Source organism: Aspergillus fischeri, genomic scaffold (assembly GCF_000149645.3).
Source record: "Aspergillus fischeri NRRL 181 1099437636244 genomic scaffold, whole genome shotgun sequence".
Classification (NCBI taxonomy): Eukaryota; Fungi; Ascomycota; class Eurotiomycetes; order Eurotiales; family Aspergillaceae; genus Aspergillus; species Aspergillus fischeri.
In genome coordinates this window covers 466,720-492,639 of record NW_001509774.1, presented here as the reverse complement: position 1 = coordinate 492,639, position 25,920 = coordinate 466,720, and the positions used below count along the sequence as shown (strand labels likewise).

The 25,920-nt window shown below is 48.9% G+C and overlaps 9 protein-coding genes across 9 annotated transcripts, besides 1 other annotated feature; 5 read left to right on the top strand and 4 right to left on the bottom strand.

The window, feature by feature from the left end:
* NFIA_045230 (GIY-YIG nuclease family protein) lies at positions 1-1,727 on the bottom strand (the record flags this gene model as incomplete). The annotated part of the gene is made up of 2 exons (XM_001267600.1): positions 1-1,331; positions 1,553-1,727. 2 exons carry the CDS (start codon positions 1,725-1,727, stop codon positions 1-3), a joined length of 1,506 nt encoding a protein of 501 aa, XP_001267601.1.
* A 1,231-nt stretch (positions 1,728-2,958) lies between these two features.
* Positions 2,959-2,984: a microsatellite.
* Positions 2,985-7,191: 4,207 nt separating this feature from the next.
* Positions 7,192-8,229, top strand: NFIA_045220 (uncharacterized protein; the record flags this gene model as incomplete). The annotated part of the gene is made up of 1 exon (XM_001267599.1): positions 7,192-8,229. One exon carries the CDS (start codon positions 7,192-7,194, stop codon positions 8,227-8,229), a length of 1,038 nt encoding a protein of 345 aa, XP_001267600.1.
* A 227-nt stretch (positions 8,230-8,456) lies between these two features.
* On the bottom strand, positions 8,457-10,258 carry NFIA_045210 (FAD-dependent oxidoreductase; the record flags this gene model as incomplete). The annotated part of the gene is made up of 2 exons (XM_001267598.1): positions 8,457-9,443; positions 9,491-10,258. 2 exons carry the CDS (start codon positions 10,256-10,258, stop codon positions 8,457-8,459), a joined length of 1,755 nt encoding a protein of 584 aa, XP_001267599.1.
* A 1,194-nt stretch (positions 10,259-11,452) lies between these two features.
* Positions 11,453-12,232, bottom strand: NFIA_045200 (SDR family NAD(P)-dependent oxidoreductase; the record flags this gene model as incomplete). The annotated part of the gene is made up of 1 exon (XM_001267597.1): positions 11,453-12,232. One exon carries the CDS (start codon positions 12,230-12,232, stop codon positions 11,453-11,455), a length of 780 nt encoding a protein of 259 aa, XP_001267598.1.
* A 758-nt stretch (positions 12,233-12,990) lies between these two features.
* Positions 12,991-13,479, top strand: NFIA_045190 (uncharacterized protein; the record flags this gene model as incomplete). Its single annotated transcript, XM_001267596.1, has 2 exons — positions 12,991-13,050; positions 13,219-13,479. 2 exons carry the CDS (start codon positions 12,991-12,993, stop codon positions 13,477-13,479), a joined length of 321 nt encoding a protein of 106 aa, XP_001267597.1.
* A 1,012-nt stretch (positions 13,480-14,491) lies between these two features.
* Positions 14,492-18,373, top strand: NFIA_045180 (peroxidase/cytochrome P450 family protein; the record flags this gene model as incomplete). The annotated part of the gene is made up of 16 exons (XM_001267595.1): positions 14,492-14,677; positions 14,724-14,888; positions 14,936-15,044; positions 15,089-15,175; positions 15,222-15,570; positions 15,618-15,889; positions 15,938-16,108; positions 16,154-16,291; positions 16,342-16,377; positions 16,425-16,629; positions 16,677-16,951; positions 16,999-17,215; positions 17,268-17,679; positions 17,727-17,851; positions 17,898-18,295; positions 18,342-18,373. The coding sequence occupies 16 exons, from the start codon at positions 14,492-14,494 to the stop codon at positions 18,371-18,373; spliced, it is 3,177 nt and encodes a 1,058-aa protein (XP_001267596.1).
* A 510-nt stretch (positions 18,374-18,883) lies between these two features.
* NFIA_045170 (uncharacterized protein) lies at positions 18,884-19,836 on the top strand (the record flags this gene model as incomplete). The annotated part of the gene is made up of 2 exons (XM_001267594.1): positions 18,884-19,131; positions 19,179-19,836. The coding sequence occupies 2 exons, from the start codon at positions 18,884-18,886 to the stop codon at positions 19,834-19,836; spliced, it is 906 nt and encodes a 301-aa protein (XP_001267595.1).
* A 430-nt stretch (positions 19,837-20,266) lies between these two features.
* NFIA_045160 (putative chlorohydrolase family protein) lies at positions 20,267-21,825 on the bottom strand (the record flags this gene model as incomplete). The annotated part of the gene is made up of 3 exons (XM_001267593.1): positions 20,267-21,027; positions 21,082-21,134; positions 21,182-21,825. 3 exons carry the CDS (start codon positions 21,823-21,825, stop codon positions 20,267-20,269), a joined length of 1,458 nt encoding a protein of 485 aa, XP_001267594.1.
* A 611-nt stretch (positions 21,826-22,436) lies between these two features.
* Positions 22,437-24,584, top strand: NFIA_045150 (putative MFS multidrug transporter; the record flags this gene model as incomplete). The annotated part of the gene is made up of 11 exons (XM_001267592.1): positions 22,437-22,651; positions 22,705-22,814; positions 22,880-22,914; positions 22,970-23,214; positions 23,266-23,298; positions 23,351-23,437; positions 23,496-23,905; positions 23,963-24,074; positions 24,143-24,276; positions 24,342-24,414; positions 24,518-24,584. The coding sequence occupies 11 exons, from the start codon at positions 22,437-22,439 to the stop codon at positions 24,582-24,584; spliced, it is 1,521 nt and encodes a 506-aa protein (XP_001267593.1).
* Between the last annotated feature and the right edge of the window lie 1,336 nt (positions 24,585-25,920).

The following is a 25,920-nucleotide window of genomic DNA, read 5'->3' as shown; positions in this document are numbered from 1 at the left end:
TCAACGAACATCGCTCTTTCGTCGCTTCGTGCCGGCTTTCGGGCTGCTTTTACCAACTATCAATTTTGCTCGGTCCGGAGTCAAGAACGGGTTGGGGCTGTTGTGCTTTGATATTTCAGACATTTCAGGGGATGCGGGGGCGCTTTGGCCACGGGGAGAATTTGAGATATCGGGCGCTCCGTGAATGCTGACCGTTCGCTTCTTGGAGGGCGGTTCTTGTTCATCTGGCATCTCTTTTTCACTGACTGCTTCAGGAAGGATCCTGGATCCTGGCGAATTCGAAACTCTTCTAGTGGCCTTCTTGCGCGGTGACTGGGGAATGGTTTGGGCTTTTAGAGTGTAGCTCAATCCGCTCGCGATCCTGCAATAGGCAGAAACGCAAAGTATGGCATAGCACAGACTGGATTCGAGAGGAACATTGCTCGAGACCCAGAGCCGGAACATTAACAGCAAAAGCAAATGCAGATGAGTCACCGGGGCCCACAAGAAGGCGGTTAGGCGTTTCATTCTCTCGCAGCCGTCGATGAGAGTCAAAGTACTATTCCCGAAGAGCAGCCACATCAAGGACATGACTTGACGGAGAAACCCCCAGCCAATCCTCTTGCGACATTCGTACTCAAAATAATCGAAATCTGTCACGACAGTCCATGCTTTCAAGCGTAGCCTGAGGCATTTTTGACATGAGCTGGAACCAATGTCCCTGGCGGAGCGACATTCAGTGCTAGGGCACCTGGGGTGGCTAAATGCTTTCCCTCCCAGAAGACGAAGTCTATCCCTCCAGAAAGAAGAAAGTTGGAGGTCCTCGTCATACGGATTGAGCTGCAGCCAGCCGGACCAGCAGTTCAGGATCTCTAAGGCCTCCTTCACTCTTCCAGTAAAGTATTCTCGGTGGCGCGTACTGCAAGAGCAGTCGAATGAGTACTTCATATTGGCGAGTTCAGCGTGCGCCAGCGACTCCAAACGACCGTACCAAGGAACTGACATCCCTCGGGGCAGCTCATCGATCACTCTGAAGGCGGGATGCTTGCATTTATTTTGGTGCATTTTTCCACGCTTCAATGGAGTTTCAGATTTCCCCAGTTTGAAATATCCCGCCTCATCGCTCGGATCAGCGAATAGATAGGCATACCCTTGCCTTTGTCCTTCTGCATCTGTGGCAGTCTTCAGGATAACCTCCTTGATTTTGGTTTCCAGCATCCAAATCGGCATTGGTCCCGCAGAGGCCGAGGGGGTACTTTCGAGAGATCGTCCGGTGTCACAGCTCTCCGGAGAAGTACCGCCATTTGGACCGTCCATTGGCAATTTGGGATGCCTATGAGTTGTGTCGTCCGCTGTAGCATTGAGATCTTATTAGTGCACTGTCAGATGATGACTTGGCTCAAAGGAGGATCCCCACCCAGGCCGCTAAGGTATATGTCCGATTCTCTGGTATTCTCGACTTCATCCAGCTGTTTCACGTTGGAGTCTCCTCGAGAAGGAGTTACATATCGACTATGACGTCGGAGCTTCTGTGGTTGCAATCTGTCAGCCCTCCGAGGGGAGGGAGAAGGACTATTGTCGGATAGCTGGCGAACAGATCCACAAAGCGTCTCCGTATCCGAGGCATCCGGCCCATCAGAATCAGATATAAGTATGGGGTTCTCGATAGAACTACCCGATTCTGGCGGTGTGACCAGAATTGGATACAAAGCAGTCGAGGGTGGGGTCACTGGTGTTTCGTCGGACATGATGGATGGCGATTGTCCTTTGCTTGAAAATGAAAGAAATCAAGCTTTGCGAACCAGGGCTCGAGAGAGGGGAGGAATATATGCGTGCAATTGTGCCACACAATCCATATCTTTCAAAAGTACCACGACCCCTGACAGGGCTATGAACCGCCCGTAGAGCAGGGCAGCCTCGATGCATAGCACCGCCCAAGTGTGGCTTTCACACCGGTCTAAACCAGCCCGGGGACGCCATTTCAGGCCATCATGTCGCTATCAGCCTTGGGGACAGTTTTAGGACGAAAACCCTTGTCGCAAGCTGCAGTAGGTCAAGTATATATACGGTCATGCGCCACACGGGAGTTCGTAGACATGAGAGTTCATGGTTAGTGTGTTGGCGCTACTGCATGTACACTGCCTCGTGTGTTTCGAATTGACAGGGGTTGGTTCTTTTTTTGTCACTAGTGCTTGCTGGTTGAGAGGCTGGAGCGCAGTTCAGGTATTCCTGCTTTAGTGATATGCAGGTTATTCCAGGCAGCACTAATTTCTGAAGGCAGTGTGGCCTGGAAGGGAAGGCCCTTATCTTGGGTAAATTAGTTTCTGATATCGTGCCTTGCAGTCTGGTTGAGACCCTTGTATGGTGTGAAAACGAAGGATATCACGGAATGAACCCGTCTTGATGCAATGTATATGAAGATTCCAACTTCCTAGAACAGTATATAACTGTCATATGTGCTGAATACTTGCTTTGTCGTCCCTCGTTAACGTTGTTATACAGATGATTGATGAAGGGATAAGGGAGTCCGAAGAACCCCAATCTGCAAGAACAACTGTGTGCTGATAGACCTAGTACAATAGTCCGGATATATGTACCGTAATTAAGCCTCGGATTCCTCCGTGGAGCCAGACATTCCGCGTCAGAGATCTATCGTGAGGTCTGGAACTGAGTCATTGAAAACATGAGGGTCCTCGCCTAACGTGCTGTATTGACCAAGCAGAGTTAGAATGTCATAATCCATCCAAATTTCGATCCAATGTATCGAGGCCAAGGACTAATACGGTGGGATGGCGGAGAAATGGAGGGTGGTAGGATGTAGGAAGATTGATGAAGGTGTTCTGGTCATGCGCATGAACCTGCAGTCTTTCGCGTACCTCCTGGCAACAGAAAATCCACCCAGTCAGACCTGCATGTAACCTTCTCTGTCGGCCTTACCACAGTGAAGGAGCTGTTGGCAATATTCGCGCAAGTGTTTCCAGGGGGAGGGGGAGAGGGAGGGAGAGAGAATCCTTAATCATCTGCTGTTCTATAAAAAGGGTGAGATATCTAGGCTTCTTATGATCTAGTCTCCCCACTCAAGCACTGCAACTGAAATATGTGCGTTGATTACAAAACAGCCACTATCTTTAGCTAAGGATGCAAAATCCGGACTGTAATAAGATTGAGATGATCCCCGGGCCAGACTGTCCTGAGAAGCTAATAAATGGACTGAGGAATACCTGCCCCAAATATGAAGTGTGACACGGAGCGTCTAATAGAGTGAAGGGGAAATGCCCCAAGCACTGTTAGGTAAGGAGATATTGCCTGTGGTTATTTTCATTTTAAAACAGTTCTAAAGCTCATTGGGATGCTGAATCACGGAGCCCTCGCGCGCTGTTATCAAGATTTTGCATCTGTTCTTCTTGACCTTAATGACTGGCGATTGATCACTTTGTACCATGAAAAATGAGGTGGATTTTAGTGAAGATACGCGTGGCTAGGGGCAAGGGTGGAATATCTTCTAGGATATCTGATGTGGTTCTGTAATCAGTTCAACACTTCTCAACAACGTTCCTCCATTGAATATCTTGTATGCCTTCAAGTCTTGGAAACTCCTTATTTGAGTATAATTGTTGCACTTCCTCCTCTTCCATTTCATTATAAGGTTTCGGCCGACAAGTATTTCGTATATGGTTGAACCCAAGGCGAATATATTACTTTGTATAGTGTTTAGAGATTCTTCATCTTAGGGGAGAAATTGCGTCGCGTTTTCCATAATAATGGCATCTGAGCCATTTAATGAAGATCCTCCAAAATCAGACAACCTAAAATTGAAATTCTTGTCCAAAAGGAACTGCTGAGCAAACAGGTCGGAATGAATAACGCGCTTTTCATGGATGAAAACCACCGCCTTGATAGCCTGTCGGACTAGTCAACGCCTTAACTGGTCACATAAAGGATTGTCTCTGAGGTAGGCCTCCAAGTTCCCGTTAGGCTCATAGCACAAATTGGTATAGTCATTTCCGCAGCGGATGCACTTAGCAATCCGTTTATATCTTCCCAGATGGCCATATATCTTGGCCTCAATCTCAATGGCCTGGACACTGCAGATGTAGGACCTGTCAGACCGGACTTTTCAAATGATTTTATTGTTTAGCTTATAGACAATAGCAAACTGCCCAACACCAATGATGTTTTGTGGTGTCGGTTGCTCAACCCTGGCATCTTTTAGACATCGACAGATCATTGTGCTCAGAACGGTTGATGTGGGAATTGCCCCTGGTGACTCATTTTCCCAGGAAGAATCTAAGGGAAGGCCTCAGACAATATGTGTCACGTCCAACAGTGTCCACATCCATTGCCCTCCCTGGTCATGTGAACGGATGCCCCTTTCACGCCGACAAACAAATCAAAAACACTTAAAGCTGGCAGTGTCCGCCCTCTGCTTCACTGTCAGTATCCTGTTGCCTACATGAGAACCATGGTTACTAAATTTCGCTTCAGTGGCCAACAGCTAGATAACGACCTGGTTATATTAATTTCTTGTCTGCTTGATGCGGCTAATGTTCCGAATCTTCTGTGGGGCAACTATCTATTGACCATCTATGGAGTCCCCACGATTGTTGACGTTAGTCGCCTCTCCAAATGAGATTTTCTTTTACTGGAACACCACTGACGTTGCGATAGGGCGTGTCCTTTGTTGTGCCTGATTCACTCACCGAAATCTCCTTCTCTACCCTTTCCGAAGCTGGCTTTCTTCCCTGCACGCGATATTTAGATTGCCCGCATTCAAGTTCGGCACAATGCCAGCCGCCCTACAAACGTCTACATATCGACGATGAGCTTGCAATATCGTTGTATCGCAAGTCGGATACTCTTTGGGAATTTCCAAACTTTGAGGCTGCTTTCCACAACGCAGGTTCGGACATTATGTTCGCGTCTGACGTCAGACTTCCGCCAGCTACTTTAGGTCGCGGTTCAGGACGCTTTCTACAACCGAGCCCTGTCCGAATTCCAAGTGCCTTGAGGTACTGTGAAGCCCTTATTCTTTTGCTTTGTCGAGACCACGGCAGTGCCTGTGAGACTTATTGGATGGCAATCCTAACTTACATGGTGGAGTTCGTTGATGGAACGGTGATTCTCAATGAAGAAGGTCTAAGAGAAGGATACAAGCAATTTTATCATGCACTAAAATTGGGCGATCCAACGATGTATCCAATTCTAGAGGGGCTGCGCCGTGAATTGATAAAGAAGCAACTTCTCCCAGTCAAGCAGGGTTGACAGACTCGACTCAATCATCTCAGTCCAGGTGTTCCGCTTTCTCTTAATAATCTCTTTGAGTTGAGCTTGCCTCAAGATTAACTAGCCACTTTTACCTATCCTGGAGTTCGACAGCCTTCTCAGCATCGAATTTCATAGACTGAGATAGCCTCTCTGGTTTGATACCACTCTTTTTCCTGTCTATACGTCTCGGAAATCACAGTTGAAGTGTGTGTGTCCAAAAGCCCAAAGCGTCACGATTTCACGTTGCCAGCATGGCTCATTCGATAGATCAGTCATGAAGCCGGAGGAAATTTTGCTGCTGCCATGTTTGGGGTCGACTACTTTCTCGTGTGTCGAAGGACAATAATGTGTTAGAATAATTACTTTCTGGTCAGGCTCCAGGCGCGAAATCAACTCAATCTCCTCGTTCAGCCAGTTAAGATCGGCAAAATGTGCTTCTTGATGGGCTTCTATTGACCAATCGCAAGTGTTGTAGAAATTATTGAGCCCAAAACTAATGCTATCTGTCTGTGTGTGGCTGACATGTGAGAATAGCGTGCATCCAAGAATGGTGAGCGTGGGTGAGATGTCGTAGCGGGTCTGATCAAGCAGAACGAGCTTTCCAAGCGTCTCGCCCCCTGGAATGGATTCGTCTATGTCGAAAAGGGCGTCGACTCAGCAAATCGCTTCTCTTCAGATATACTTACTGACAGATGCATGATCCAGAGCAACCAATCAGTAGTTTACAACTCAGCCTCGTCAGCATGCGCGTTAAGAGGGCGGGCGGCTATGTACAAACTTGCAACTCTTCCAGATCACCATTTCTATTTCCTGACAATATGTGTCGTTGACTTCTTGTCCCATATTATCTATCCTTTTGAAACCACGACAGAGCTTGTTTAAGATAAAAATTTATGGCTGAGAGTCTTGGGGCTGCAGCGTCGATTGTAGGGATTGCTTCGCTCGCGGGGCAGATCTGCAGTGGGGTCCAACATCTCTACGCCTTTGTGGACTCTGTCAAACAAGCTCCGTCTGACTTTCAGAACATCAAAAATGACATCCTACTTATTGAGAGGGTCGTACGCCGTATGGCTGAAGACTGTACCGACCTCCCAGAGGATCTTGACATTAATATTCTCAAGTCCTCCTTTGAGCTGTGCCTGTGTCGCGTTAACCGACTGTTGACAATCATCCAATCACTCGATACCTCGAGTCAGAAGAATCGAACTATCAAATTGATTAAGGCAACCGTGAAGAAGACGAGGGTTTCTGAGTTTGCGAAAGAGTTGGACAGTGCGAAGATGACTTTGATGCTAGTGTATCAACATCATATCCAGTCAGTTGAGGCCACCAGAATATATGCCTGTTGGTCTTACTGACACCGCCCGAATAGGAAATTAGGCCCTCTAGGTATTGGCCAATTGTCCTGCCGTTCGACAGGCAATGCACCACAGATGGAGCAAGAAAAGCTCAGCACACAGATGGTAAAGTTCAGTCAATCGTACAGCAACACGTCTGAAGTAATATACACACTTTGGCTCGGCAGCTTGTCCGTCAAGTCTCAAACCGTCACACTAAGACCAGGAACTCGTAAATCAGATACTACGCAGACAGAGTATCGATCAGAGAAAAAGACATTCACTCTGAGATCAACAGGATGGTGGTCTTCTCGCATCATCGAGCTGCAAGCTATCCGACAAGCGAGTCACTGGACTTTCAACCTACGACCATGGCAAGTAGTCAGTCCTGATTCTATGCTGTTTGACTTTTGCCGGGAGGGAGATTTGCGCAACGTCCAACGACTCTTTAGTAAAGGCCTGGCCTCCCCTTTTGATATAACATCTGACGGTGACACGGCATTGCATGTTTGTATTTCGCAGTCACGGTTGGCACCGATTGGATGCTAACTATTCTGGCAGTTTGCGGCCTTGTCGGGAAACCCGGACTTGGTGGCATTTCTTCTGTACAATGGAGCAGACGCAAATGTCGAAAATACATCAGGAAAGTAAGCAGGTCCATATCCATTGCGCCGTCAATGACCAACGAGATGTTAGGAACGCTCTTCATCTCGCAATGATTAGTCCGCGGGAAGAAGAACATATTGAACTGGCCCGATTGCTAGTGGAAAAAGGGCAAGTTGATCCAATGGGATCAGTACAAGAAACTGGCGTCATACACTCATATGCTGGTCCAGTGGAGGCCTTCAGTTATCTCATCCACCAAGATGAGTTTTTTGTCGATCTGGAAGAGCGAAACCACGGTGGAAGAACAATTTTGCAACATCAGATCTTCCATCGACTCTATTACGGGGATTCATTCGAGCGGATCCAGGTCCTTTTCGCTGCTGGTCACCATCTTCCCGGAGGTCACATTGATGGAGACCCGACCTATGACGGCTATTCCGCGCTGCATTGCGCTGCTCATGTCTGGGCTACTGCGAAACTAAGACAGGACGAGCACACAGCGCAGCAAAGTGAGCTGGTTCTGCGGAGCCTTTTGACTAGAGGAGAGGATATACATCGAATAAGCAGCCGAGGTTACACCGCTTTAACGACTATCGGCGAGATGATCCACTTCTGTAACAAAAGGCCGGAGCTGAATCAGGAGGTTATAGCTGCATGGCTCAATCTGCTTTCGGAGGCGGGACACGACGTCGAGGCCTATTGCTTGACGGAATGTACCCTCGAGAGGAAGAGACAGGAGACTCCAAGATCGGCTTTTCCTAACTTTCTTATCGTCTTCGAAGAGATAGAAGGAGTGGAGAGAGTTGATGGCCTGCAGATATCTATCTCCTCACTGGAACAAGTGATTGAAGTGGAAGATGGGGATGAAGAACCCCCGAAAATTGAGAACACACGAGTATCGTCATCCCAAGTGGTTCACGGTTTTCGGGAAAGGCGTACGGGCGCCATGTTTCCAAACCGTTCAGTCTCTTTGGGTCGGACAAAGCAAATATTTGCCTTTGTGATGTTCATGTTGTTCATATTGCTTCTTCGTCGCAACTAGGTTAGGACTTTGAGGTAAGAATGGTTATACACAAGCAACAATTACAAGTGATATTGTGTGGAGCCTCTTCGTAACTAATGCATATATAATCGCAGAAGTAGAGAAGGTAAAAAGGACAAGTGTAAAAGGATGACCAAAAGGGAGAAACCAAGCACATCCAATCTAACAACTATGGCCGGTCCGTCTAGATACCACCGACCCTGACCACGGACTTTCTAACATAATATCTAATTCCTGTGAACCCGGCAAAGTCCAGCATCATCCCAATCCTCACTTCCCACTCCCTTCCGAGCAATGAAAAGACCAGCGGGATCCCATTTCTGCTTGATGCGGTACAGACGCGGATAGTTGCTTCCCCAGAACTCAGTCTGGAAATCTGGCTCATAGGCATTTGCCTCGTTCATATAGGACCCCATCTTCTTTCCCTCAACAGCCTTGAGAATTGGCATTTCAACATCAGTCAGACGACGAATAATAGCATCCCGTTGTGTGAGGGTGGCAGACGGCGGCCAGGCGCGAGCAAAATCGATATGGGTAGCTGCTTTTCTCCAGGCCGGATTCAAAGCGCTGTCGATAGTCCGTCCGTTCTTGGCGACGAGGCCTCCTGCGACGATGTGGCCGGTGATACCTTGTCCGGGATCGAACTTGATCTTCTGTAGAGCGGAGATAAGTTTCTTTGGGCCGTCGCGCGAAACAAGCAGATCGCGAGAGAATAGCCTTGATCCTAGGATAGTGTTATGACCAGTTGGGTCTTCCCCTCCGGGAAGGAGGAGGTCTGAGAGAAGAGTATGGATGTTGGGAAAGGCCAGCGACTTGTATTGCGTAAAGACACCGGACGTTGCATTCAGCTTTGATCTGAAAGGCGCATAGAGACGATCCATCATTGCTGTGCTGGTTTGATTCGCAGCCATGAGTATGATTGACAACGACGAGACATTCAGTGTCTTGTCCACTGGCATGTTGGGAGTCATCCAATAGTAGCCCCCCGCGTGGTCATTCATGGCTGGTAAAGCGGCATGGAAATCCGTCATCACCTGCCAGAAATTGGGATCACCGGCCACGGTACTGACATTGAGATTGCCAAAGACAACTGGGACCTCGTCAAACGTGCGCAGGGTCACTGTCACCACTACACCAAAGGTGCCCCCTCCTCCGCCGCGAAGAGCCCAGAAGAGGTCAGTGTTCCGATAGTTGTTCGCGAAAACCAGGTGGCCCTATGAGAATGTTAGCCCGCATTCCTATTATCAGGATGTGCACGTACATCAGCAGTCACGACAGTGTATTCGAGTACATTATCAGTGGACATGCCCTTCCAGGGCCCCAAGAAAGAGTGCCCTCCTCCCTGGATATACCCACCGGCAGCACCAACAGTGTGTGAAAGACCAGCAACCACTGTCTTGCCTTTCTTTCCAGCAGCAGGATATAGCTCCTGTAAACTGACACCAGCCCCAATGGTGATGGCAGAACCCTCTGAAATATTCCTTGGAGCACCACTCGGTCTGAAGTTCTCACTGAAGTGAATATCCTTCATTCCGTTGGTAAGGATCTGGAGTGACTCCGGCGCCGTCGAGCGACCAAGGAAGTCATGCCCAGAGTTCTTGATCGCAAGGCGAAGATTGTGTCTTTTGGCGAACCGAACAGCTTCTTGGATATGAGATGCTTTCTCGGCCACAACAGAGTATAAAGAGACCCTCCCCTGACCGCAAGGGCCCCGAGGATTTATGATAGAGCAGGTCTGGTTATGCTCCAACCACGAGTCCCAGTTTTCCCACTGGACTGCGCCAGGCTGCGCGGCTCGCCAGGTGGAATTATACCATTGCTTGCTGACAAAGTCGCAGGCTTCGGAGTCTCCTTCATGGCAGGGGGCGGCCACCGGCCGAACGGCGAACAGATTACCATTAACAGAGCTGTTAAGGGCATTCCACTCTTGTGGAGAGGGCCAACAGGGCTCATGGGGTCTGCAACGACATGAGGAATTAGAACTGGCAAGAGCCAGTGCAGCAAAAGTGAGACTCAGTAACGCTTTCATAGCAGCTGCTATCTTATAGATATGCTTCGGCTATGTTGAAGAATGATGGGAAGGTTGACAGGCATGACAGAAAGCTCGCTTCATATATATACTACTGATAGAGTTGCCATCAATGTAGCGAGTACGACCCCTAACATGCGCACCGCCTGGCCCTCGTACTCGCTAACGTTCGGGAGGTCGATCAGGAAGTAAAACACCAAACACAGTAGTCTGTCTGACGATCATTCAGCTGGAAGGAATAATAAGCAGGATGATCGGCGTCACCGTCCGTTCGCTCGTATTCGACTGCGCTGTCACAGAGGGTTTGGTGGACGAGGCTGATATAGTGGGTCATACGTTAAAATGACTCTATTTGGATAAGATTATCCTTCGCCTTTGCCTTGAACCATAGGCTCTCAGCCACAGCCGCAGAGCTTGGGTTCTTGGCCAAGCAAGTAAGCTGCAAGATCCGCTCTCAGACCGATTTGCACTGCCCTGTAGTTTTCAAGCGAATACGACATTTTTCTATCGTTGGCATAGTACAATCATTGGAGCCACGGAAATGATTGCAGATCCCAGGGCTGCGTAAGCTGACTTCCAAGGGGACGCAGATCAGGCAATTGATCATCCCGCCGCGGGAATAGTTTCCCTGGCAGCCTACATATGTTCTCACTATTGGGTTAATCCGAAGGGCACTAAACTCTATTACGAGGTCAGTGTGACAGCTGGCCATCACCACAGCTTGGGCTGGACGGCATGGGTCATCTTAAACCTCCCAGGTAAACGCAGCACACACGGGCTCTATCGAAAGGAACGGGGACGAAAACGCGTGGGCCAGTCTCATGGCCAATTACGGAGGTCCCAGAAGGGTGTCGGAATCAAGTGCTGGAGCACTCAGCACGTTTAACTGTCCAGTCAGAAGTGTATATACTGGACCTCAACTATCGCAACGCTGATAGCAGCGTTAGTATTGTTCGTTGCATCGTCACCCTAGACCGCACTGGGACAGGAAATATCTACAATCTGATAGGCCAGAGCTCTATTCTCTCGATTCATTTCTTTTCCCCTCCTTCGAACTGAGTGTGACAATATCCCTATGGCCAAACACTAATTGAACAACAAAATTCAATGCGATGTTTGCTAGCAAAGAGCTGAACTTGGTGATTTCTGGCTAATGAGCTCTTGTACAGTCGAGAGATGTCAAATCAGCTGTCGTTAAGCGGGAAGCTTCAGACCAGTCACCTCTTCGCAAGCCTTGACCACCTTCTCCTGCAAGTTGATGTCCTCTGAAACTGGCAACGGACGTCCAAGTATTCTCTTTGGCTCAAAGTACTTTCCGGTCAGGCTTTGGTCGTAATCCCCCTCTGCCAACATCACATAAGTATCTACCCCATCTTCCAGTTTATCAGTTGCCCCTTGGCCCCCGAGCTTGGTGGCTACCCAGCCTGGGTGTACGCTGACCACGGAGGCATCTTTATATCTTCTGGCCACGGCATTTGCAAGCAGAAGGACATGCAATTTCGAGTCACAGTACGCCGGGAAGTCACGGAATCTTGCTTCGCCGCGCTTGAGCCAGAAGATATCCTCCAGACTAGCGTCACCCTGGCGGTGCAACTGCGACGAGATGTATACTAGTCGCTTAGGACGACGCAACAAGCAGGTCTGGATATATGGTGCAACAACATTGACAAACACCATGGCGGGGATACCAGTGTCCGGAGTCTTGCGGAACGGCCCGGACATCATGCCGGCGTTGAGAATGACGGCATCAAACTGGCCGATCGCGTTGGCTTCATCGGCAAGCCTGCGGTTTTCAGCCTGATTAGATAAATCGGCGATGAGCACTCCAGCAGCGCCGGGACAGGCGGCTTTCGCATCAGCTGCGCGTTTCTCGTTGCGCGCGTGCAGGTAGACGGTGTGGCCGCGTTTCACCAGTTGGCGTGCGGCCTCGAGACCCAGGCCGTCAGCGGAGCCGGTGATGAGCACACGGACCATGTTTGGTAAGTGTCGCGTAGCTGATGTCAAGTGATTGATAGGCATCTAAGGTCGATGATCTGCAAAGATGCTAGTGGAGGAAATGCGGAAGTTGAAACAGAACGAAGCTTGCTTGACTAGATATATACCCACCACCCTAACACTTCTAGTCTGATTATTAAAGCTGCAGCATTCATCGATGTAAGATTGACCGTCGAAATGCTTAATACCGTTCGGAGATCGACATTTCCAGCTGACAAATTGACTGGCACGGATTTCGATGCTGTTAAGTCCGACTGTCCGGGGGTGGAGTTTCTCATTCTCTATCTCAAGGAATACTATGATTCTATTGGTGATTATTGTGCCTTTTAATGGGGGTATATGTTGCCAGCCAATATATCTCGAGGACACTGCGATAAACAAATAGTGATCATTTTAATAGGCGTAAGCATGTGGGAAGTCTACTACAATGATGCATCCTGCACTCCCTATGGACCCTGCATCTGAGTGTATCCGATGATGAATTAAAGGCAATGCTTTAATAAAAACATGGCTCAGTACAGGGTTGGCTTGAATTCAACCCGCTGAATCCTATCGTAAAGATATAGAATATAGATATAACGTTGAAATGTATTCCTCGAATCTGCTAACCACTTTAGCAGCTTATTGATCGGACATGACAGAAGAGAAATACACAGGTCTTGCTTCCAAAGTAACTGCATGTCAATCACAGAGAGAAGAATATACCAAATGCAAAGTCAGTGAGCCTGTCAGACAATATGAACAAGGAACATTGTAGCTGTGTCCCTACCTCTGTTGGCTCATGGGTGTCTATCTCTGTAAGACAGATGCCGTCCACCCGTGAGCTCGACAATTGTTGTTCGAGAGAGATGCACGAGTTAAACAAGCCATGATGAAAAATGAATGAATGCCGCAGTGTATCGTTGAGGGAATAGTGCTGGCACGACAGACGGTCGCATTTGACCATATCATACTTCTTCGTCAAGCCCAAATCGATTGTGACCGGCATCCCTAGCGGCATCGTGGCCTTCAAAGCAATAGAGGGTCTGAATGCGAATTTTGGAACCACCTCGTCTCTCCTCAAAGAGTATCTGTCGCCGTCTGTTCACGGCTGGGACGCTGACTCTCCTAACTTGGAAGTGGTTTTAATCGGCTTCGACTGTGTGGCTCCTGAAAGTCACCTCTCAGGCTATACGTTTGTAATACACACCTATGCCTCAACAACCTTCGCGCGTTCTGGACGCTAGGAGGCCGCATGAGCGATCCCACCACAATGAAAGGTCTAGCCATTAGTGAGAAACTGTGGGCCTGCTGGACTTTAGCGATAGTCTGTACGACGAGGTGGACGTGGACTAACTGCCACTGACATTTAACTACGAATTGAAGTTGGGAGGATCAGTAACTAAGTCACAGTTGTACTTGCCTGTACAAGGCAAAAGCGACGCCTTGACGGACTTCTTTAATATCTGGACTGGGATGGATACCCTTGTCGCCATAAACGAGAATTGATCTCAAACTTGTAAGCCCCTTACTAGGTTTTAAATGCTTTCTCAACAGGATTATGAATTGACGCGATACCGTCCCTGCCGAGATTTAAAAGAATTCGTGATGGCTCAGCAATGGGTAGCTTTTACGTTTACATGGCCGGCCGGAGTGCATTTGGCTGTATACTTTCGTGCAATCGGTGGAGAAGTAGGCCGCTTCTGAAAGGGGTTGACTTGACGCAACAGACATCATACGTTAACTTGCTTTCCTTGTTCCACAGTCCTCCCCGTCAAAAAGGACTTGGCCAGTAACACTTTGAATTGCCTCCGTCCATGACGTGATGTGCATCTTGCAGCGACAAGGCTGAAATAGGAGCGACCGCGTATTTCGATAAGACAATGCCAGATAGCAATGGAGGCATAAGGGACCACTAGGCTGACTATACGAACTAATCTCTATTTATCCTACTTAATATTATGTGTTAAAACTACTGACAACGCTGTTCTCCTCTGTTGCGATGGGAAAGGTGGACAGAAACATTCAGCATTGCGCAAGTGCGCGTCATACTGGAACTCAATTGCGGAGCGGTCATACAGAGTGGCCGGTAGATAGTGATGTGTAGCAAAGCAGTAACTTTAATAAATATCAGTTAGAAAACAGTTGTGTCAGATAGCAGCTACCTAGAACCTACTTAGTACAAGTTAAGTAGGATCAATGTCATGAGAGACAGATGTGATAGTTGCTGCTTCGAGAATACAAAGCCAACATCTCCCTATGGCGCCCCCAACTGAAAGCAGTTCTCACTCCGCCGGACAAAATGGCAAGCAGCGCATGTTCCTCATTGACGCTCGTCAGGACCTTCTCAGCCAGGCAGGGCGAATCCTTCCCGATTTGCGGACCATCCACGAGCTTGGACAAACAGCATTCAATGGAGGGCTAGTTGATGACCGAAAATATCTGGTATGCTGCCGTTCTAGCCACTGAAGAAGAGTCACTCACAAAACAGATCGAGAATATCATCCAAGTCACGGCATCCTTGCCCAATACATCTGCATTACGAGGGAAGATCACGGATGCGTTCGTCAGCACTCTATGGGACAACCTCCAGCATCCTCCTCTGTCTTATCTCGGGGATCAATTCAAGTATCGGACCGCGGATGGGAGCTATAACGTACGCAACTGCACCTTGATATCCGACGGATGAACTGATCAATCTAGAATATTATGTACCCCCATCTCGGTGCTTCCGGTAGCCATTATGCCCGGACTGTCACCCCTCAGCATCCGAGGCCTGCGGTGCTTCCTGATCCGTCTCTTATATTTGACAGTATGCTCGCATATAAACCTTCAGATCTTTACTGACGCAGTTAGCCCTACTCGCACGTGACGGCCCTGCAAAGGAACACCCGAGCAAGATATCCAGTACTCTCTTCTATCTAGCGACAGTGATCATCCACGGTATGGCAATCATAACCCATTCATATCCACTCTAATGCGGTAATAGACCTTTTCCACACGGATGAATGCGACGGCACAAAAGTAAAGAACTCTTCCTATCTCGATCTCGGGCCATTGTATGGCCATAACCAGGACCAGCAAAACAAGGTGAGAACCTTCACAGACGGTCTTCTCGAACCCGACACATTTGCGGAAAAGCGTCTCCTCACGCAGCCGCCGGGGGTTGGCGCATTGCTAGTTGCCTTCAATCGATTTCATAACTGGGTCGTAGGGGAACTGGCCTACATTAACGAAGCTGGGAGATTCAGTCTGCCTGCTGGGGTGAATCAAGATGATCCCCGATACAGCAGCGCGGTGGCTCAGAGAGATAATGATTTGTTTCAGACGGGGAGACTGTATGCTGAACCCTTGCGGTTATACCAGCCAACGCTGATAGAGTAAGGATAACATGCGGTTTATACGTCAACATCATACTGAACGACTACCTCCGCACAATCCTCAACCTCAATGAGAATCTGACCCAGTCGGACTGGACACTCGACCCTAGAAAGAGTCTGGAAGTGTTTGACAAAGGAGGCGTTCCCCGAGGAGTTGGAAATCAAGTCAGTGTCGAGTTCAACATGATATACCGCTGGCACGCGGCCATCAGTAATCAGGATGAAGCCTGGGCAAACAGTCTTTGCCAAAGGATCTTCGGACCGGAAGTCGATGGCAGTATGTTCTCCGCAACGCTAAATGAAACTGGTTGACAGGGATATCTAGGCACATTATCGGTGAATCAATTCCTCGACGGTTTGCGAAAATACTTCGAGGACAATGTACCAGGCGAACCTCCAACGTGGACTTTTGGAGGGCTGGAACGGCAGCAGGATGGACGCTTCGCTGACAGTGACCTTGTTCGTCTTATATCAGACGGGTGCGAGAACGTCGCTGGTAAGTGCAGCTATCGTTGGTTTAGCGTACCATTGACGTTGCCAGGGGCATTCGGCGCCAGGAACATTCCCAAAGTAATGAAAGCCATTGAGATGCTCGGGATTGAACAGGGACGGCAATGGCAGCTGGCTACTCTGAATGAGCTCAGAGCATTTTTCAAACTGAAGCCATATTCAAGTTTCCGTAAGTACAGTGTTTGCATCCTTAGCTGTATTCTAGCTAATCTGTCATAGTGGAGGTCAACTCGAATCCAGCCATCGCGGAAGCCTGTAAGTCATGGCCAAACGCCCATCAAGCTAGAGCTAAACTATCATAGTGGAAGCACTATACGGCCACCCTGATAACATAGAGCTGTACGTCGGCATACAGGCAGAAGAAGCTAAGAAGCCCTTCTACCCAGGCTCAGGGTTATGTCCTGGATTCACCATCTCTACTGCTATCTTGTCTGATGCAGTTGCCCTCGTTCGCGGAGATCGATTCTACACAGTCGACTATAGTCCAGCCAACCTGACCAATTTTGGGTGAGTTGTGAACCTCGTTTAAGGTCGCTTGGCTGATAGCTTGCCAGCTTCAATGCCGTGAGCTCCGACTTTGACGTCGCTGGCGGGGGCGTCATGTACAAACTGCTGATGAGAGCCTTCCCTGGATGGTACCGGCCAAACAGCGTCTATGCACTATATCCATTCGTGACACCAGAGAAGAGCCGGGAGATTATGGACAAATATATGAAATTCAAGGACCTGAATTTCGATCGACCGTCATATACTCCGCCACCTGTGCCGGTCACAACTTGGGAAGGTGCGACAACGGTTTTGGAGAACCAGAAGCGGTTCCATGTTCCTTGTATGTCTACGCACTCAGTTCTGCTGTGATTGACTAATATACGATAGGGGGAACACATACATTCCAGATTACGGGGCATGATTACATGCTCAGCGGGGATTCCGCGGCGAATGCAGAACAAAGGCGATTCGTCAACGAGTGTCTCTACGAACCAAAAACTGTACTGGAGGTTGTGCGAAAGCTCTACGAATCCATCACGACAGCCCTGCTTCATGAGAAAGCCTTCAAGCTAAGGGACTATTATCACGTTGACATTGTCGGGGAGTAAGTCCATCATATGCAATCGTCATCTCACAGAAGACGCTAACCAATGTAGTGTTGGAAACCTAGCACACGCACATTTCTGCTCGCAGTTCTTCAATATCCCCCTCAAGGACGACAAGGACCCGTCACCTGATGCGTATACACCTAGAGAGCTCTCCGATGCCCTTTCCCTGTTGTTCGGCTATGTGTTCTTGGATCTTGAACCGACCGATTCTCTCAGGAATAGGATCGCAGCAGCAGCGGAGGAGCAGCGAATGGGCGCTATCATGGCCAAGTCAGTCTCCAGCGCTAGACATAGCGTCGTAAGACGTTTCATGCAGGCGCTTGGGAGGAGCGAGGCCGGACCAGGGAGCTATGGTCAGCAGCTTGCTAACCGGTTACTGAGAGAGGGCAAGAGTGTTGATGAAGTCGTGTGGACCATTATTCCAACCGCAGCGGCAGCGTGCGCGACTCAAGCTCAGGGTGTAAGTCTTGACCAGCTAAGTTAAGTTGTGGCATACTGACAATGCAGTGGGCACAAATGCTCGACCTCTATTTGTCGGACAAGTACGCCTCGCACTGGCCCGCGATCCAAAAGCTGGCACGCTCCGCTGATCCTGCAGCGTTCGAAAAGTTGAAAAAATACGCTCTCGAGGGGTACGGTCACTTAATTCGGTTTCTGGAACTGTGCTGATCTTTACAGTTTCCGCCTGTCTACTCCGGCTTTCGGTGTCCTCCGGACAGCAGTCGAGGAAGCCACAATCAAGGATGGAGAAGCCACTACAACTGTCCACGAAGGAGATACCATTTTTGTCGACTTTATTACTGCTGGCCGCGATCCTGTCAAGTTTCCCGACCCTGACGAGATCCGGCTCGACCGTCCGGCAGATAGTTACATCCACCATGGCTGGGGTCCACACGCGTGTCTTGGAAGGGCAATTGTCACTACAGCCGGTGCCGCCCTCTTGCGTGTCCTTGGCCGGCTCGAAAATATCCGTCGAGCTCCTGGACCTGCCGGAGAGATGAAGAGCAAGATGGTGAACAACGCGTTTAAGTTGTACTTGCGCGAAAATGGATCCTCCTGGACGCCGTTTCCTCAGAGTAAGTTATTTGCTTGTTCTACGTGGGCATACGCTAATTGTGATAGATATGAAAGTAATATTTGACTCGTTTAAGTAGGTTTAGACGGTTGAGGAAATTGTGCTTGTCACAATGATGTAACTATTACAAGACAGCTGTTAGTAGTCTGATCAAGCAGACCTCATGAAGATCCCTCTTCCTAGCTGCACCCACATGCAAAACAAAGGTGTTGTAGCCATCCACTATTAAGAACGTCAGTTGGTAATGGCGTCCTTCAACCCGAATATACCTGTCCGGGGCAATCCCTTCCTCGACATCCCCTCCGATATAGACGCTCACCCTTTCCGTTTAGTATGGGAGGATATCTGCTCCGTTTCCTATCTAGCCAGACTGCTACCGTCAATCTTTTTACCTGTTCTACCTTTAGGATCTGGACCTCTGGATGAGCTCTACCCGAATTGCCGCAATCTATGTGATGTTTCTTTGCATATTATCCTCATTCTCAGCCAGGTGCTCCTACTTATATCCCTACCAGTTGTTCTGGCGATCTGTTGGATATTCCCCACTGGTGTACATATAGTATTTATTACAGCATTTACCTTCTTCATGATGGTGATCGTCAGGCTCCTGAATGGGCCGCCAACAGGTAAGTCCCTAATCGGCATTCCGCGAACAAGGGATCCAGTCAACGACGAAACCGAGCCTTGGTTTTTTATCAACGGAATAGCCACCGGGTATATCATTATCCAGCCAGCAAAGAACCCTACTGATCGATACAGGAAGCACTGGCACCAGTCGAACCTAACCGCCCTGGCAGACACGTTCGGCCGGCAAATCGTGGGCATCCACAACCCAACGTACGGACACCCACCTAGTAGCGTGCATTACTAAACAGCTTCTACAGCAAGGGCGTTATCCTCGATCTCGTCGAATGCCTCATCCAGCGTGATCTCGACTACAAAACAGCTGACATCCGACAAGGACGCGCGCAACTTCGCGCCGCGCTCGCCGCATCCACTACGAAGAAAGTCGTGCTCATCGTCCATTCGCAAGGCGGGATTGTCGCGTCTTCGATTATCGACTGGCTATATGGCGAGCTGAGCGAATCCCAGATACAGAAACTAGAGATATATACCTTCGGCAACGCAGCGAGGCAGTTCCGCAATCCGCCGCTGCACGAGCCGCAGGACAACGATCCGGCTGGAACGACACCCCGGAGACAGATTCAAGGGGAGCGAGCAATCCGGAATATCGAACACTACGCAAACATCAAGGACTTTGTGGCGAATATCGGGGTGTTGCAGTTCACGGCGCCTGCAGGCGCGTATTCAAATGCGAGTGTGTTTTCTGGGACTGTCTTTGTCCGAGAGGGGTCTGGCCATTTATTTAATATGCATTATTTGGACCCGATGTTCGGGGAGGATAGTGCTTTTATGGAGAGTACGGTCGATGTGCGGCCTGGGGATGGGCCGGGGAAGACTGTCTCCATGCGAATCAGGGAATTGTCTAGGCTCTACAAGTATAAGAATGGGGAGAGTCCGGAGGATCAGGATGCTACGTGAGTAACGGCCTCGTTGAGTACACTAAGAGCACTCAGCTAAAAGTTTTTAAGGATAACTATGTAGCAACTAGAAAGAGTAGTGCATTGCGCGCATGTTTAGCATTCCCTAACATGGTAGACCGCATTGGAACGGGTCCTATTCCATCTTGCCGGGAATCACAAAGTTGAATATGAAAAATCGGCATGCAGCAGGCTAGCCCGCATAATAGCTAGCAATCCTTGCCGGTGTTGCGATATTCGGCCTACACGGGAATACCTCCCCAGTCCGGATACCATGGCTCCAGAGTTGAGACTCAAGTCAAATGATCGTTGATAATACAACTTATATAATTTAATAATACACAAGAAAAATGCTCGGATGACAATAACTGGAGGTTGAGCTACTGTCCATGGAATCAGCCCATAGTCAATCAGTTACAGAAGAGGCCTTGTCAAGATGACAGATACCCATTTTCCCACCCACGCACCACATCGGCGGTCACAGCTTCGGAGTAATTAACACCTGGTGTGTACGGAAACGAGCCCTCCAATACAGGAGGCGGCATTTGCTTCCATACCTCTTTGATGCGCCTAGCAGAGGCAAGAAATCTCTGCTGGATTAGAGCGAGGTTACCAGGGACGACGAGTTTGAAGTCCCGTTTCCGAAGCTCCCCAATTACAAGGACGTGCTCAACATCTCCGGGGTTAGAGTGCAGAATCACCGCTGTCACCGGGTCATCCCAACCCAGCATATTCGGTGAGGTACCGTCAAAGACGACGAGATCAGCCTTTGCGCCTTTGACCAGTACACCAATGTCTGGGCGGCGTAGGGCAAGCCCGCCCGCACGCGTTGCCAATAAAAAGGCTTGTTCGACAGACATGGGGTTATTGGGAGGAATGTCCCAATGGTCAAGGACCTGGGCGTACAGGCGAAGCCTCACCTCCTGCAGCCACATGCGCGCTTGGCCGACGATATCGGCGCTGTAGGTGAAGTGGGTGTCGATTCCTAGGGAGCTTTGGTCCATAATGTACTGGCTGCGTGGGTGTCCGTGTCCATAGTGTCGCTCTGATTCCCCAGTGATGGAGATATATTGGTTTGCTGAACGAAGCAGTTCGGCGTCCTTCACTGTCAGGTAAGAGGCGTGGGAAAAGACAATTGGAATAGGTGTGTTGAGGAAGTTGTATTGATCGACCAGTTGAGGGCTGTTTGCGTCTGTTTATATCAGCGTTATGATTGCAGAGAAGCTTGAGGTGGTTGGGTTCATACAACTCCAAGGACCGCCAAGGTAGTGCATTGTGAATGCAGAAACGTTTTGTGACCTGAAACAAAGTCAGCTCTGCATACCTCAATGGAGGCAGCCTCTTACAAAGCCAAGGAGATAATCTGCTCAATCTCGGCAACATCTTCCATAGCGAAGTTATCATAAGCAATTCTTAGAGAAACAGTGTCGCTCTTTCGCCATGGGCCATCCTTTGCAATATGGAGGAAATCTGCCATTTGGTCCTCCCGGGTATAATTGGAAACCCAGGTCGCGTCGCTGAGGTTATGAAAGGCATAGCACCACCAGGTCCTGGCTCCGCTGTCCACCGAGGCTTGAAGGCCAGCCAGTGCGGTCTCACTAGACCAAGTATGATGCGCATGGTCCAGGATGGAAGTTACTCCGCTGTTAAGAGACTCGTACAGCCCAGTTAACTGACCTATATACACGTCCTCTGGAGTGAAGATCTTCTTGGCCGGTGAGAACTCGCCATATCGCACAAAGTATTCCGCCAGACTAGTGTTCGAACCCAATGTTTTAAAGGCCGTCTGCCACGCATGTCGATGAGTGTCGATTGCTGCAATGGTTTTTCCTGTGACAAGCACTGAGGCATTGTAGATCACTCGTAAAGTTTCACTGGTTCTGTTGAAGGAAATGACCGCAGCTGCGTCTTGGAAGAGAATCGATGCTTCGGCTAGGCAAGTGCTAGCGTACAGGAATAACTGAAGGCATAAAAGAAGTTTATTCGACATCTTGTTCGAAAACATTTACCATGCACATATACATCCGGTGGTGACTATCGCAGAGCCGTCATCGCTAGGGATAGGAACACCAACCCTCCTTATCTACATGACTGACCTTGACTTGGCGCTTCTAGTTGGGATGAGTCTTGGTCCTCAAATCAAGTCTAGAAGTACTTGTGTTGCTAAGCACACTGTGGATGCACAGCAGGGTGTCAAAAAATTTGTCAGCGCTTACAGAGATCCGGAAAGGAAATTCGCGGATCTTCCATGCAGCTTGGCCCCTTTTGATCTGTTCTAGCTTCTAGATACAGATGATTACTGATGGGGGAGGAACTCCGGAGTACAGAAGTCCAGAAGTACACTGACGGAAGTGGCAACTGCCCATATTCTAGGCGTGATATCGTTCCGCAGGGCCCGCGCGGGCCGACTATCGCTGCCGCATCTGGTGTACACGAGGAAATAGAGGCATTTCCCGATGATGAGCAATCATGTATTTAAGACTCGGATCAGCAGCCATGGCCACTGCTTGTTGCTCAAGTCTGATGGCAGAGCAGCGCCATACACGCCAGAAGCATTCCATTTCCATTGACAGAACTTTCGTACCGCTGAAATTATAGAGCATGCAGCCAAGCGGAACTTTGCCGAAGATCAATGCAGGACTCGACCGCAGCCGGTCTATCGATGAGACCGGTCCAATTGGTCACAACTTGTCGGTGACGTTGGAGAGGGAGTATATGGTCAGTTTTGACATGGATCCCTCCATGGATCCTCGAAACATAGGCTACGGAAGGAAATGGGTCATTGTTGTGATTGTTTCTCTCGGATCTCTCTGCGTGTAAGCATATTCCCTATTGACTTCATTGTGAGCCTTTAGTTAATGCGCTCTAGGACTTGCACGTCATCTATGTACACAATGACGTACCGCCAACTGACAGAAGAGTTTGGCTGTTCGTCTTTGATAGCCACTCTAGGGCTTGCTACTTATATTTTCGGACTTGGTGAGGACTGATTGAATACCTGCCTCGGCGTTGTGTCTACGTGAGATTACTGACTCTATTCTTAGGAATCGGTCCACTGTTTCTGGCGCCCCTCTCGGAGGTTAGTCGCAGCCCTGCTGCTCTAGCAGGCAGGAGACGATACTCACAATCTACAGTTGTACGGTCGACGAAACATCTACATTGTATCATTTACTCTCTTCCTCATGTGGCTTGTTCCCTGCGCAGTAGCCCGCAACATCCAGACTATGATCATAGCGCGGTTCTTTAATGGCCTGTCCGGGAGCGCGTTTCTGAGTGTCGCCGGCGGCACAGTTGGTGACCTCTTCAACCGGCAGGAGCTCGCGGCGCCGATGATGTTCTACACTGCGAGCCCGTTTATTGGTCCTGAGATTGGTCCTCTGTAAGGCGCCCTCGTGCTTTTCGTCATATGTATCATAACTAATTCATCTAGTGTTGGAGGCTTCATCAATACATTCACCACATGGTATCCCGCCCGCGACTCTGGAAGACTGAGTCCCAGTCACTGACTTACGTAGGCGCTGGATATTTTACGTCCTCATAATATGGACTGCTTTGATTCTGGTGCTTATCTGTGTTTGTGTGCCGGAAACCTACCAACCGCTGTAAGTCGCTCGTCCCAGAATCTCCTTCTACGCAATTGGGTTACTAAAGAGTAGGCAGGCTCTTGAAGCGCATGGCAGTCAACCTTCGCAACGAAACCGGAGATAATCGGTGGAAGGCCCCTACTGAGAAGTCCTACACCTCCGTCCTGCACATGATCCGCTCTTCCGTATACAGACCGATGCAGCTGTTGGCATTTGAACCAATGTGCATGAATCTGTGCATATTCTCTGCCATATTGCTAGGCATTCTATATCTCTTCTTTGGTGCCTTTCAGCTGGTCTTCTCCCATGTCTATGGCTTCAATCTCTGGCAAATCGGCTGTTCGTTTCTGGGGATCCTTGTCGGAATGGTAGCAGCAATCCTGACGGATCCCCTGTGGCGCAGGAATTATGCCCGTCTCGAACGCAAACATCAAGAAGCCGTTGGGGAGAAGAACGAATTCATGCCAGAATGGCGACTACCTCCTGGTAAGTGTCCCGAGCACACCATCATTGGCATGGTGTATTAACGAAGCGGGTATGAAGCAATTGGTGGAGCTCCGCTTGTAACAATTGGACTCTTCATTTTCGCATGGACAATCTATCCACATGTCCACTGGGTGGTGCCGATTATCGGAAGCGCGATATTTGGAGCAGGGTATGATACTTACGATACTTGAACCCACACAGATGATTGAGTCATTAACTAATTCTTCGCATATACAGCACTGTTCTAGTCTACTCTGGTGTATTTACATTTCTAGTGGACGCGTATCCGACATATGCTGCGAGCGCTTTGGCTGCCAACAGTTTCGCACGTTCAACGTTTGCAGGTGTCTTTCCCCTGTTTGGCGTGCAAAGTCAGTGTCTCCGTAATTTGACGTTTTCTGATCCCTCAAAGAGGTTACTAACCATTGGCGTGTAGTGTACGACAGACTCGGCTATCACTGGGCGACGTCGCTGCTAGCCTTTCTGACGCTCATAATGGCGCCCTTCCCGTAAGTAGCCTTGTATGCGTGACATTGTATTTCACAATGCATATTTGACATGGGCCCTCTTGTCAAGCTGTGGCTGACAGAATACCTCCGATACGATCTACAGATATGTATTCTTCCGCTACGGCAGTCGGATCCGGAAGAAAAGTCGATTTGCAACATCACTCACCTGAGGAAGAAACCAAACTATGTACTGTATATGTGAGTTCTCACTGATAGAAATAGAAATAGAAGTAATAGTAGAGAATTCAGCATTTGCAAATGGATATTCAATGTTGCAAGCTGCTTAGCTGTCTCTATAAGATTACAAGGTGGCAATACATTGAATCTCTCTGCACTTATTATAATCACAAGTATTGATAGATACTAGATATAAATTGTCGCTCTAGAAGGCTGTTTATGTCGTGCGTACGCAGTTTCCGGAAAGATTTATGAGCCTCAAGCACCCAAGAAGAGTAGGATGGTGGTACTTATCAGGAGGACTAAGCAAAGAGAGAAAGAAAATCCATGGACAGAACGAATACGTACATATATAGGCGAAATTGCATGTAAGAAGGGTGACATAACAGGCCGAGCTTTCAATGAGCGGACAGAGTCAAAGGTTAATGGGACAAATAAGCATTCACGTCGACTGGTAATCTCGAAGAACCTTCGCAGACTCTTGCAGTAGGAGTATGGCTGGTTTAGTAGGTAGAAAGGCTGAGCTGCAACCAGTGCTACCACCATACCAGGCTGGACGTGTGAGGTTCTTTCAGGCGTCAGTATAGGGTCTGTCAGCAATGAAGTGATCTGTTTGATAACAATAGTCCTCGGCAAATGCAGGGTTGAGACGTTGAATGCTTTTCCCTGCATACCACCGTACTTATCGTCGCATTACCACTGGCAAGGTTGGACACGGCCGGCCATGTTGGCAAAGTAGTTGAAACATCTCGAGATACCGGGAGACAGGGTCTGTACAAGATGATGCCCATATTTTGTTGTGAAACGGTGTGTCCTGATGCCATTATCCATCTCTAATTGACCTAACGCTGTTCAATTCGGAGTCCTTCTGCATAGTAAGATAATCTTTTCTTTGAGATACCTGACCGGCTTCGAGAATGAATGCCTCAAATAAGTATGGTCTGGATTCTCCTTTTCATCCACTGGGGATTTAAGCGAAGCACGGTCTGTGTCACGGGTCAGAGAATGATTGGTTGATCTGCGGCTTCATATACTGTTACTACTTTATCATCCGTGTTCCCTGATTCGGATGCCACATACGACGAAAGTGTCATTGTTTCATCCAACGGCCTTATAACATGTGGCGGTTCGTATGAATTCCGTCGGTGTTGTGGGTGTCCAGCACCGTTTGTGTCGGCTATGTCCGCTAACGATCGAATGAAGGGTAGTACTGCATCTTCTGCAAGCATTTCGTATGCATAATGAAGGACCGGTTCCAGTAAGATTGGTGGTGGGTAAGAAACTTCAGGTGTGATTTCCATCAAAGCGTCTCGCATCCACCCTGGTATA